Source organism: Fundulus heteroclitus, chromosome 21, assembly GCF_011125445.2.
Source record: "Fundulus heteroclitus isolate FHET01 chromosome 21, MU-UCD_Fhet_4.1, whole genome shotgun sequence".
In the NCBI taxonomy this organism is placed as follows: Eukaryota; Metazoa; Chordata; class Actinopteri; order Cyprinodontiformes; family Fundulidae; genus Fundulus; species Fundulus heteroclitus.
In genome coordinates, this window is record NC_046381.1 from 40643374 (window position 1) to 40657731 (window position 14358).

General features: G+C 41.4%; 1 protein-coding gene across 8 annotated transcripts in view; it reads left to right on the plus strand.

The window, feature by feature from the left end:
- Positions 1-14358, plus strand: part of chrnd (cholinergic receptor, nicotinic, delta (muscle)) — a 56205-nt gene that overhangs the window by 27348 nt on the left and 14499 nt on the right. The window contains exons 1-2 of one of the 8 annotated variants that reach the window (XM_036124983.1): positions 9453-9556; positions 12092-12175. The exons of 1 other annotated variant lie outside the window; for it this stretch is intronic. In XM_036124983.1, coding sequence (XP_035980876.1) covers positions 12115-12175 — 61 coding nt within the window. In that variant the 5' untranslated portion in view covers positions 9453-9556; positions 12092-12114. Of the gene's footprint in view, positions 1-9424; positions 9557-12084; positions 13012-13072; positions 13867-14358 lie in introns of those variants that run through there. 6 more of the 8 variants (XM_036124984.1, XM_036124986.1, XM_036124987.1 and 3 more) reach the window with 6 other exon arrangements.

Consider the following 14358-nt stretch of genomic DNA (forward strand, 5'->3'; position numbering starts at 1 on the left):
TCCTGAACGTTGTTATGCTGATTATCTGCTCATGTGTTTGCTCCCCTGCTCCTGGTTTCCCTGAGCTGTTTTCTCTTAGCAAACACAGCAGCTTCAAATATTTAGAGTTACTGGAGCAGTGCCACAGCTAGTCACCTGACTAAGCTACATTGTAGTTAAATTAATAAGAAACGAACATGGGATTTCTGTACAATTTTCACCCAGCCAGTCTACGCGCTGCTGGGTAAAAAAAAAACAGCAGTGTTAAATCACAGCATAAGTTAAATGAGAAAATGGTAAACTGTAGGAAAAAGAACAAAAAGAAAACTGCTCTAAAAACTCCTGCTAAAAACAAAAAGAAAAGGTTTGACAAAAACAGTAGACTTTCCCCAGTAGCATGTCACCCACAGCCACTACAGCATGGATCCCCCTGTTAGCAATCTGGGGCTGTTGTGGTCTGATGGGAGCATGGATGGAGGAAACGACCTGTACCATGTCATCACTGGACATGGTACAGGTGAAAGATGGGAAGAGGTTTCAGGTGTGAAAACAACTAGGCATGCGCAGTACCGCCTTACCTTGCTCTTCCACTCTTCAGGGGGATCCCATGAAAAAGAAGCTCCCATATCCACTCTGGTCTTATTTACTGTGAATGCAGTAGGCATTCACAGTTCTTGAGATCCTCTTTCACGTTTTTACTATTTAAAGTTTGATTCGCTTCTCCTCCCACAGTTTTTGTCCGATTTCAACCATTCAACTTTTAAACTATTCAGCTTCTTTTGGAATCGATGGCTATATCTTTTTTACTTTTAACTTTTAAACTTTTTAAAATATTCAGATTTTTCTGCAAATTTTTTGCAAATTTCCATAGGAAATGAATGTAAATCACTAAAATTCTGCTAATTTCAGCTGCTTTTGGACAGCTTACTGCTTCAGCCTACTTTCAGCTAGAAACGCCATTCAACTTTTAAAATGTAGTGATATCTTTCAGCTATTATGGTATATTTCAGCTTTTTCATATCTTTTACCATTTTCATATAGTACCTCCTTAAAATCATTTTGACTTTTCAAGAAATTCAGCAAATAACATGCGTTGCTATGGTTGTCAAGGAGGCAGTTATAGAGTGCACACTGTAGAAATTCAACAAATTCTTCTTCTCCGAACAACTTCTTCTCACTCGCTCAATTTTCAACCTATCCACATAAATTATACATCAAAACGTAGGAATTGTTGTCTGGATTCAGGAAATGTAACCCAATAGTTTTTTTGCAAATCACCTCAGACCGCCAACAAGTCTAAACCCTCCTCATTCATTTCCAATGGAGCGATTGTGAAAAATGACAACTGAAAATTCCAAACAACACATGTTTTCAAATCGTCGCTACTCCTAAACCCTTTAATGTGTAGGCATGAGACTTTTACACATTCAAGTCCAGACCCTTCTGGCACTCACAAAAATGAATTTTGTGGATAACTGTTACAGTTTGGCTGCAGGAACAATTTGTTTGGGAGTAGCGAATGTGCAAAATCTTGAAAACGCTTTGGACCTCCTTCCCCCCAAATGATGCAATTTTTTACATCGTCGCCATGCCTACACTGATTTTTGTACAAACATAAAAATTAGCACCCTAGTCCTCAAAACCCTGCTGATGCTCACGGTGAAAGAATTATTTTGATATCTCTCATACTTTTTCAGCTAGAGCTGAAAAAGTATAAGAGAGATTTGTACAGGACTATGTTTCGGGGATTTTCGCATTGTCCTCAAAATTACCTTTTTCCAGGATTTTTTGTGCCTAAATTATAATATTTCCAGCAAAAACCGATAGCTTGTCCCATTCCCCTAGCCGTTACGAAATAAACGCAGAAAAAATTACGTCTCTAACCTTTATCATTCCGGAGAAACCAAGTGCTGCTCGCAGGGTAAATCGCAGCTGAAACATGTTCAGAACTCCATGCCCCCAAGTTATGCACGTTTTACTTCGTCGCTATGCCTACACTGATTTTTGTAGAAACATCAAAATAAGCACAGTTGTCTTCCAAAGCCGGCTGATACAGTGGAGGAATTATTTTGATATCTCAATATACTTTTTCAGCTACAGCGATTTGTTCGGGACCCTTTTTAAAGGATTTTTGCATATCCATAAAAAATCTGCTTATATCATAATTTTATTAAAATATTTCCAGCAAAAACCCATATTTTTTCTTCTTCTCCTATCCGTTGCGAAATAAACGCAGAAGAAATTACGTCTCTACCATTTACGGATCAGGAGATATGGATATAGATATGATCGAGGCAAAGTATTCCATTCTATTCCAATGAGACAGAGTCTGACGCAGTGTCTGCACTTAAATAGACTGGCCCGCTGCAGGCGTGAGTGAGTTTCCATGACGACGGAACTCTGCTGGCCAGAGGTAACTACAGGTCAGGGACAGGCTCCATTGGGATAGAATGGCAACTTTCGACACCCACTGCAGTGGCTGTGATGAATGTAGAAATCTGAAATTCGCACAGTCACTTCCTCTTAACATTTTAAATTTTTCAAGTGATTATCAGGCATGTGTGAATTTTCTGTCACTTTTTGGATTTCACATGCTTTCCTATTGGGCCTCTGACTCCAAAAGGACCTGGCAGGATGCCCAGACACGACCCCCCTGGCCTAAACAGCATCACCCACCTGTGGGAAATGGCACTACACACCATTTTGGTCAAATGTTGAGTTCTGGCCCCAGATTTGGTGAGGCTGAGTTGCTAGAGGAGGCCAATCTCACCCATGTACTTTGGTGACGTTTGGTGAAATTAAGTATTGGCACCATTTTTGAGGCACTTCCCAGTACAGGATTTGGACCAAACTAACAGAGTACCATCACACGGTCATACTGAACACAACCATGTTAGCGGCTAACGGTTAGCATGTTGCTAACCGGAAGTAGCCCTAGGAAGCTTGTCGAAACTTCTGCTTCACAGAGTCTGTACTTCCTTTAGAGAGAAAGCTCCACAAGAAATTTGGCCTACGTCGCATAAAGCATCTCCAAGCTATGAGGTGTCAAACATCCAATGTTTTTCAATGGGGGGTGAAACCCCTTATACTCTTAGAAATGCAGGCCCACATATGGCTACAGTATATTCAAGTTTGAAATTCTACTTTTGCTTTGTTAAACGACTCAGTGTTTAGAATGAGTTAGGAGATGTTTGATGCCATTCCCTCAGTTTTTTTCTTCTTCTAATCATTCAGCTGTTGTTCTTTCATGTTCAAATTCTTCAACTTTTTCAAATTCTTCAACTTTTTCAACTTCTTCAATGCTTTTCAGCTATTTTTTCTCTTCTTCAAAGAACTTCTGCATCTTTTGCTCAATCATTCAGCTTACTGCATTCACAGTGCATTTTTGCAGGAAATGCAATTTTTCTAGTTCTTTCTACTGAGTCCTTCCTCATCTCCTCATAAACTTATACATGGTTCACTTCTTGCAACTCTCAGCCATGTTCAAAGTCTACAGTGAGTAGGGTTGGGAATTGAAAAGATTTTCACAATTCCGATTCCCTTATCGATTCTGTGAAACGATTCGATTCCTTTTCGATTCTCTTTTCGATTCCAATTTGGGGAAAAAAGGAGAACAAACAGTTTGATGATGAGCATCAACTTTGTTTACTTAACTATCACACGACCTTACAAACTAACAAGGTCAAGATGTCCATAGCAAATGTGCAACTGGAGTAACATTTATATTTGTTTAAATAAAAAAAGGAATATAAGAACAAACTTAAATACAGTAGATGAGTTGCTTAGAATACAAGAAAATTTAAGTTTGTTGTGACAGTTGCTTATTAATCTCCCTTTAGATAACCTCAGTCATCTAAATCTAACAGAGAAGGCATCCGTTTAATGAAAAAGCATTACTGTACAATTTTGGGAAATAAACTCGTCTCCCCCTGATTTTAATAAACGAGCATCACCTTTCTCTCGCTCCCTGAACTATGGAGCAACTTCGTAGCATGTTTTATTACATCCACTGCAATAGGTAGAATCATGTAAGAATTCCAGCTACCAGTAGTTCTAATTAAACATGCTACCAAGGAAGGGCTGGATTAACAATAAAGGCACACTCCCTTAATAACCCCAAAGAGAGGTAGGAAATTGGTTTATTTACAGAAATGGCATATGATTTACTAGGAACCAGTCAGTGATGTAAAACTAGCTACTTACCACCAGAGTTGCCTTGCATGCTGGTCGTAACTTTAGCTTCTGTCCGGTAAGAATAAAAAACACGGCATTCATTAAATTGTATGCCATGTTGTGTGCGCAGGTGTTTCTGCCTGTTGGATCTATTTCCTCCCGCGGATGTATATGCCATTTTGCAATGATTGCAAAGCGCCTCGTTGCCATCTTTCTCTTCCTTAAAATGAAACCAAACTTTCGACCGCTTCCCCTGATGGGGCGGCATTTTTTTGTTTTGCTTTAAAGCCTGGTCACGTCGTGCGCAAGATACGCACACGTGCTTACTGAACGCCGTGTGCGTAACTTGCGTATAAAACGTGACGTAACTTGCGTAAAAAAAACCGTTGTGCTAACGTTGTGCTGCTAAGAGCCGCGGCACGACGGAATCGAAAAGAGAATTGTTTAGCAAGCTGCCAAACGGTGCCACTGAATTGGAAAACACAGAACCGGTTCTGAACAGGAACCGGTTTTCGATTCCCATCCCTAACAGTGAGAGCAGCCAAGCTACAATGAATGGCTAACAGCAAAGCTAACCGCTAAGCTAACTGGATACATAAACACGAGAAGTGCGCATGCGCAGCCAGCAAGTGGAAACTAACAAGGAATGAGGATGCACACTGGTGTTACTTGAGCACATCAGAGTGATTGGCATGTGGGAAAACCAATAGAACAGGTGATTCACACGGAACTTGAGGGAAAGAGGGGGACGAAAGCTGGAACAAAACTCTAACAAATCCCTGCCCTTTGGACTAAACAGCAGTGATTGGGTTAGTTTTTACAAGCCTGTAGCTCTCACAGAGATAGATTTTTTTAACCTTGTTTTTCTGAACACAAAATGTATTGACTACTTTCAGGATGGATGGAGAAAAAGTGTTTCTGAACAGGATTACCAACATTAGGCCAGTTCACTGCTATTGTTTTTATCCGGGTTTTTTGTGCCTGCGCGCCGGACTGGAAGGGTGAAGGGTGGAGGGTGAGCACAGTGGCAGACGCAAACAGAGCAAACGACGAGTTCTCGAAATATTTTTCTTCTTTAGATAATGTATCACAAGATCGTTTTAAGAGTAAGTTGATGGTTGATGGTATCAGATAGAGGTGGCCGATACCGGGAATTTTTAATCGATCCGATACCAAGTAAATACAAGGGGCAGTATCGCCGATATCGATCTGATACCAATACTTTTAACATTTGATTTTTATTTTATTATTACAATTAAATAATAATAATAAAGTTATGTTCAGTGTTTTTTTCCTAATCCACCACCTATATCTTTCAATCCTCATGTAATTTTGTCCGTATTGTGTGCACCTGCTTGTTGCTTTAATCCTATAATTTTCCCCGTCGTGGGACAAATAAAGGATTAGCTAATGTTATCTTATCTTAAATAACACTTTTTAATAGGATATATGTACTGGGTTCTTTCAAGGTCTTAATTACATTTTCTGTGTGGGCTCCAGTAACATATGATAGATAATATCTACTTTGAAAATTAACATGAACTGCTGCTCTGATCTACCTGGATGTCCTCCGGAGGACTGAAACGCCTCAGTCAGTGACGTCAGTCTGTGGGTCTGTCGGGGCAATCAGGGAAGTTTCCTCTGTCGCTCTACGTTTTCTTCCTCATGGTTTTTCACGTGCTTAGATACATTTGTTGTGTTTCCACTTAATTTAACCGGCTTTTTACAAAACATATTTCTCTCTTCATGTTTTTCCGCTCTGGCGGTCTCTCTCTCTCCGTGTCTGAACAGGAGCCGCGCGCCGCGCGCGGCGGTTGTTTGTGTATGTTGAGTTGAGAGAGCACAGAGGGCGGGACAGGCGGGACAGGCTGAACCTGCGTGCTGATTGGCTGGCGCCGCTGAGCCATGTACGAGAGGGGAGGGGGAGCAGCAGCCAGCAGAGTGCCGGCCCGTGACACAGAAGGGGATACTGGTGAATCTGCGGCAGTCAGCGCGCGCGGGAGAGAATAAAGAGGATCGATCCTGTTAAAAGAATATTGTTCAATATCAATACCCGCGTTGGTATCGATCCTAGGATCGATCCGCCCACCTCTAGTATCAGATTGCCAGATATCATCCAGATAGCGAGTCTGTGAATGCTGGCCAAACGATTTAGTCCGGCCCGGTGGCCAAATGCATTATCATTATTCAATGGCTGTATCTCCTCGCTGCATCGACCGATCTGCACCAGATTTTTTGTGAGTCGTGGGGGAGCGCTGTCCAACGCGTTCGTGTGTATTGCCCGGTGGACAGGCGGGGAAAATGCGTGACAGCTTCTGCGGTGGCTGGTGGCCGGCGGCCGGCGGTGCACGAACCCCCGCGGTGGCCAATAGGCCCGAGCGGCGCTTGGCTGCAGGGCCGATCGACGCCGCTTGCGGCTTTAATTATTTAAGCAGAACAATGACCAGTGCAAAATTAAGTTGTATTTACCTGAGATGAAGTGTAGACTGCAAATTCTGTCGGGGTATGATGGCTCCCACAGTCCATTGGGATTGTCTGCCTGGGTCCTTCTTCATTGAAATTATCAATTTTTTTCGTCTTTCTTCGTCCTTTGGTAAACGAAAGAAACGTACATCCAACGATTTGTAATGCTTCTGTGTGCAACCGGGAGCACAACAAGTTGTCGGCATTGTTTACATTTCGAAAATAAACTAACTAAAAGCACGCTCTAATTCACTCGTTTTGTAATGATAGAATGCAAGAACAGTCCTGTTTTTGTCTACACGTGGGACCCGGAAGTAGCGCGGACGTCACGCGTGAACTACCCTATAGCTTTAAAGGTAACCCATTATGCTAACTTTAAACATTTAGGGTACGTCTATGGGCTGTACCAAACAAGTTCATTACATTTTTTTGCACAAAATCATTCTCACATAATGAGATTTTCACATATTTTCAGCGAATTTAAAATACGTTGTTTGTATTTTATGCAAATAAGTTTTAGCTGGCCGTGTCCCCCAAAATAAATATTGGGGGGCATGGGGGACATGTGAAAATGGCTGCGTGCAGATGCACATTTGTACAGCTGTACCTCTTTCATCCTGAGTCCAAGCCAGCACGGATCAGCTCAGTCAAAACAAAATTAATTCAAACATACCATAATATGACAAGACAATGTAATGATACAAGAAAGAAAGATTTCCCTTATAGCCCCACAAAGGGAAAATTTTGTATAATGCGTATAATCCATCCCTCAGGGACTAGTGGGCTGTCTACACTGAATGGCGCCCAGGGAGCAATCAGGAGCTAAGGGTCCTGCTCAGGGACGGACACCGGCAGTCTGTGGGGATCGAAATGGGTACTTGCGACCTCCTCAGGCGCAGGCACCCTGCTCTAACCACTAGGCCAAGTAGAGGACCCAATAATTCTGCCAAAACACAAGAGTAGGTTTATTTAAGCCAAAGATGTAGAAAGGCTAGAAATATGCTGGAGCGCACTCAGGAACAACTGCAATAAAGAGACAGAGGTCAGTGGTTGTGTGGAACCACTGACCACAATAAAGCCACTGGTCTTCTCTAAATCTGGGACATGGCACTGCATCTGATCTGTGGCTCCAAGGGCTGCATTTATTTGGTCCTTATGCCAGGAAGCATGGGTTACAGGTCTAGCTTATAATAATCTGTGAGCAGTGTAGCAGTGAAACAGAGCTCCAAGAGACAGTCCAGGGTCATACAAGGGGAATCCAAGTCAGGCTGAAGTACCAGGTAGGCTTGGTGAGAGGATAGTCCGAGGGTTTGTACCACAAGGGTCATAAGAAGGCGGAGGTACCAGAGGAGTAGGCGATGAGGCTTGGTCAGGTAACGTGCAGGAGCTTCGGTGTCCCATTCGGTGTCAATGTTAGAGTCCAAAAGGGGGAAAGGCAAATAGGCAGAAATTCACAGAACAACCGGGGTCAATCTGGCTAACACCTGATTACAGGAGCTGATCTGAGCAGGCTGAGAGTGACGTCATTGTCACTGCAGTCAGGGCTGTGACATTACAGACACCCCCCCCCCCCCCCCCCCATTAGTGGTGAGAAGCTTGCAGTGGTCACATCCTCTAGACCTGAGATGTTACCGGACATCAGAAATGTATGCCAGCTGAGGTAACCCTAGGCCAGGGGTCACTAACCTTTTAGAAGTCAAGAGCTACTTCATTGGTACTGTGTCATACGAAGGGCTACCTGTACTGACCTTTGAACTAGAAGAGTCAGAGCTCACCTTAACTTAATGTAATATAAACATATTTTAATGCATTTATCATTTTAAATCTATGTCAATACAAGTATGAATAAAAAGCAAGAGCAACTAAATAAAATAACATTTTAAATGCAGCTCACTGGAGGGTTGTGCAATTTTTTTGAACAGGCTTGAGGGCACCACATGTTGGTGACCCCTGCCCTAGGCTTATCAGTAGCCGTTAGCGTTAGCTTGTGCATCTTGTTCTTGCAGAACAGCAAGGCAAAACAGACAAGACAAATCATTAAGTACTTACAGTACCTCTCTGTCAACTGCATATTTCCAACTAACAGTAGAGACAGAACTTTTCTTCAGTCCAGGTTGTTTTGTTGTAAGAGTCCAGCGCTGTAACCTTGTGATTATATCGGCCGTATTAAAATAAATGGTTAAGCTAAACTCAAAAGTTGAGTCATCCTTTGAGGGTGTTTATTGTGGTAAGCTACTTGGAGAAGTTGAAAGGACCGGGCAGCGACCATGATCCCAAATGAAAGTACAAAAATGTGCAAAAAGTGAATTTTGCAAAATAGGTCACCTTTAACCTGCAAACTGAGGCCTTTGAAGTTCCATGTGGAGTTCTGGGGTTAATATTCTGGTATGTGCCTCCTGTAAAGGCATGTTTCTGCAATATGTAGATTAAAGCAGATCTTTAAATAAATTAAGACTTATCACATCATCATGTCAACAAGGGTGATGGGTTAAAAGCAGAGAACAAATTTCATTGTAATGTAAGTCTCAATGTATGTTTCAATGACAATAAAGATTATTACTATTACTGTACAGCCTCCATGTCTGTCCTTATATTTATAAATCTAATGAAATAAAGAGTTTCAGTGCCAAAGTTGGGCCATGATTGGTTTAAGATCACAGATCCAGAGCAGAAAGTAATCCTGGGACAGCTGAGATTGGACCATGTGAAAGCACCATGTTCTGCATGGTCCGTCCTGCTATCTGCTTCCTGTAAGGAGAAGAGGTGACGGCAGCTGGTGGCTCGGCCTATTTTCTCCCCTCTGTGTTGCTGCAGCTGCTGCTTGTCACTTACTGGTGAAGGTCGCTGGGTAGAAAGGCCTCTGGTCCTCTCAGGCAGTCCGCCATGGAGCTCCACCGAGTAGCACTGGTCCCCTTATTCCTGCTCCCTCTGCTCTGGACCGGTGAGTTTATGGGATCATTTACCGGCTCAATTTGTGTTGTACCACTGCTCATAATTAACCAAGATCAGTTTCAAAAATGTTTGATTTCATGTACAGGCTGTAAACATGCTTCTGTTTATATCAACTCCAAAAAATTTCAACATTTTCTGCACATTTCTATCCACATAAAAAAGAAAAAACTCCTTATATTATCCAAATAAAAAACAATGCCACTGTTCTTTATAAATGTAAACTATAACAAACTTTTGAGGATTAAACACATTTATTCTACAACAAATTTAACAGATTTTTATAATTTTATCAGAAAAAAAACATTTATTAGCATTTACATGTTTCACACAATCCAACATTAGACAAATTAATCTTCAAAACAGAAAAATAATCTGCAAAACGACTGTTGTTATTGTTGTTGTTGCTGTGAAAGAGGACTGTCGGTTCCTGTTCTGTACGGCTGAGCTGGACTTTCAAGTCAGGCTCTGATCTGTAGAACAGCTGCTGTAGGGAAACCTGAGCCGCATTGAACCATCCAGACACATTCAGAACCTGTTTGGTTTTCATCTGTTTGAGGGAACGTTTTGGTTTCTGTTTATTTATTGTCTGGGTTCTCTGAATGTCAGAAAAATCCAACAGTCCAGAGGAACGGAGTCCAAACTATCATCCTGACACTCAAGACCAGAGTCTGCAACCTTTACATCCAAAGAGGCTTTTTGTAATAGTCCTGTTAAATAAAACCCGATTAAAGCCTCTAATGTCACTCACCTTTTTTGAAATAACAATTTGTAAGTTTTCCTAAATATTATTTTTGCGGAAACAACATTTTATTTCTGTTTTGAGGTTTTAAAATAAAATAGAATAAATAAATAAACTGTAGCAAAAAGTGGATGGAAACATTTTCTTTAATGCCACGCTGATGTTTAAAGGTATATAGCCACGTTATATACTTGAAAAAAGTCTAAAAACAATTTGATCACGATAAAATAAGGTTGTATACACCAAGTGTCCATCCTGATAATGTTTTGATGGTCCTTTTTGTGGATAAAAATAGCCCCAGCGCCGGGCGTGATGACCAGATATAAACAGACGTGCCGCCATCTACCACAGTATCACAGAACTGTCATAATGCCGATTTGCTTAATTAAGAAATCGATTGTAAATAATTCCAGACTGAGCCTGACCCTCTGCAATGCCTCATAGTAAAGCAGCAGCTCTGCGTGATTGAAGACCAACAGTTATAAATAAATAAATCGATCTACTGCAGCTTTAAGAGCCTCATATCGGAACATTTACTCACGTCAGTCAACTCTGCGTCACATCTGAGCCTCGGCAGGTTTAGCGTCTGCTTCAGTGAACACCAACATTCCTACTGTATTCCCAGAGACATTCCAGTCTTTTTCCTCCTGGAATCATATTGTTTGCGGGTTTTTTCCCCTACTGGATCTTGGACCATTCTTTATTCTTTCGTTGGGAGATGCTAATAGCTGTTAGCTGCTTCCTTGTTTTATCCCCAGCTGCACATGGGCAGTGACGTACTTTTGTTGTTTCTAAAAATAAACATGAAAAGGCTTTATTTAATAACGAATTATGAAAAAACAAAGCATAAAACTGCCAGATAAAAACTAATACATTAGCAGGACGTGATAATCTTTCATAAAAACTTTGTATGCAACCAGAGTGAGCTACTGACATGAATGAAAAAAGGCAAATAATGTGGCTATTCACCTTTGAAATAATAATAAAAACCAATGTGTAGGTTCCAATCCAACCTATAGACAAGAAGAATAGATCTAATTTAAGATTACTGCTACTTATAATGTTGCTCTGTTCATGGTTCATGTTTTAAATAAAAATCCAACAAATTTGTAACACCTGCATTTATAACTAAAGCTAGAATAAAACTTCAGTCCGGTCGAGTAATTTATTTTCTATTTTCAGCTACAATAGCCAGATTTGCTTTATTCAGCCAAGTTCAGTAAATCAGTTAAATGCAGATTTGATATCTCCCAGGTCTGCTTTTGAATAAAGAAAAATTAAGATATTTGTGCTCCTATTTACTATAACATTGAAAATAAAGTGAAACACATGATAAAGAAAAATGTAATACTTGTGTTGTAAAATTTTTAATTTTGAGAAGATTTCAGTTTGTAAAAATTTGTAAAAATGTTGATTTCATTAAAATTAAATTTCCATCAGTATCAACGGCCTGTGCCTTCGGAGCTAATATGTACCATCTTTCATTTGAGGTCAACGGCCATACAAAATCAAGCCAGGGGCCCCTGATGGTCCCCAAGCTGCATGTTTGGATATTTTGGTCTGCTAAAATCTTTTCAGGATATGAAAACTTATCAGCTCAACTAGACAAAAACACAACAGATTTTACACTGTTATTTATTGTCTAAACCAAAATTGAATTGAAGAACTAAGTACACCTCTGTTGCTTCTATAAGACTTTAGAGCTTGATGTAGCAGCCTGCAGCTGCTGATCAAATGCATTGTATAACTGATCATGATCTTTTTTTGTTGCTCTGGAGGATACAGGTGTTTGCTAACACAATGCCAAGATGGAAAGACATCAGCAACGACCTCAGAGAAGGACAAGTTGCAGCCCAGCTATCCGGAAAGGTTTCTAAGACCATTTCCAAGCAAGCTAAAGTCCATCATTACACAGGATATTAGATTATTTACAAGTAGAAAACATTTCAGACAGCTGCCAAGCTTCCCAGGTGTGGACATCCCAACAGATTCACTCCAAGACCAGAGCGGGCCTTGGAGGTTATAAAAACCCAGGAGGTTCTTAGACTCTGCAGGCTTCAGTTAATGGGTTATGGTCAGATCGACAGAGGAGGCCAAAGTAGAGGTAAAAACAGAAAATTATCAAAAACACCCACAACTACCTATGATGCACAGTGGTGGAGGGCTGATGATGTGGAACATACGCCAGGACTTGTGGACTTGAGCTCGCCCTAAACACCATCAACCCAGACATCCTCCACTAGAAGCTCATCCAGCTCACAGTACCAGCCTCCATGGATCAGCAGCTTCCTAACTGACCTGAAGCAATAGGTGATACTTGGGAGAATATTACCCTTCACAAGAACCACCAGGACTGGCAGTCGCCAGGGAATGATTTCTCCCCAACCCTCTTCTCTCTGTAACAAATGATAGCACCTCAGTGGATCCATCTGTAAAACCCCTGAAGTTTGCAAAGGACGCCACTAATCTAGGATGGTGACGAGTCTGCATACAGATAGGAGGTGGATAAGTTGGTCCACTGGTGCTGTCAGAACCACCTGAAGCTTTAATCTCTTAAGACAGTTAAGACAGACTGGACTTCTGGAGAACTCCCTCACCATCCTCAACAACACTGAGTCTGCTGTGGATCACTTCCGGTTCTTAGGAGCTACCCTTTACGACTTGAGAGTGGACTTCCTGCTCCAGCTCTTCCCCAGGAGCTGCAGGTCATCTTCCTCTATGCCATCATTCAGACTGTCCTGTGTTTGTCCAACACTGTGTGGTTTGGCTCACCTACAAAACAGGACCGTCCAAGAATAATCAAGTCTGTAGAGAGGATCGTCAGGGCTGACTTCCCTCAATCCAGGACTTGTATAGCATCAGGAAATGGTTGGCTAACATCTCTGCAGACCTCACACATCTAGGACACAAATTTTTATCTTGGTGGTACTACAGTGCGCTATAAGCTAGAACCAGGCGCCACAGAGACAGTTTCTTTTCCTAGGCTGTCTCTCTGATGGACACCTAACAGAGTGCGTAGACCAATACCATGCTTTTATACACCAATCCAACCATGACTTCCAAGACAAATGTTTCTATTTACCCTGTTTTAATGTTGTACATAAAATTTTACCATTGAGAATAAAGTAGAACCAAAGTCTAATTCCTTGTTGAATTAAGTAACTTAGAGATTAAAACCAGTTCTGATTCTAATGAGTTGGACAGCCACGAGACCTGGTCATGTCTCCTCTATACACCAAAATATAAATGATCACAAACACAGCAACAGATCTACAGCAGAATGACTCTGGTGTTGAAACGGCCTAGTCAAAGTCCAAAACTCAACATGATCAAACTGCTGTCCAGAAATCAATCTCTGCAAACATCAAAGATCTGAAGCATCGACATTGTTGAGAGATTGTTGCTGTGAACATATCTCTACAAGCTGTTGGATCATGGGGGTGTACTTATTTTTCCACACGCTTCAATCCAGGCATCACCTGTGTGAGGGTGGCTACTATTCAAATTTGAATCGATACGGTACCAATAGCGGTACCAGGGATTCGATACCATACTCAATGGTACCTATTTTTAGTACTTTTGTGTGTGTTTTTGTGGCTTCCTTCCATCCATTATCTAAAACGCTTATCCCTGTTGGGGTCGCAAGGGGGTGCTGGTGCCTATCTCCAGCTGTCAATGGGCGAGAGGTGGGATACACCCTGGACAGGTCGCCAGTCTATTGCAGGGCAACACAGAGACAAACAACCATTCACGCACACCTAGGGATAATTTAGAGACACCAATTAACCTAACAGTTATGTTTTTTGGACTGGGGGAGGAAGCCGGAGTACCCGGAGAGAACCCACGGATGCACAGGGAGAACATGCAAACTTCATGCAGAAAGACCCATGGTAGGACTCGAACCCAGGACCTTCTTGCTGCAAGGCAACAGTGCTACCCACTGTGCAGCCTTGTTTCTGTGGTAATAAATGTTAATTGATTTAACAATAAAATCTCAAAATTGTTGAATTTTACATATTTATTTCTAGATATATAAACTTGTTCGGAACTAC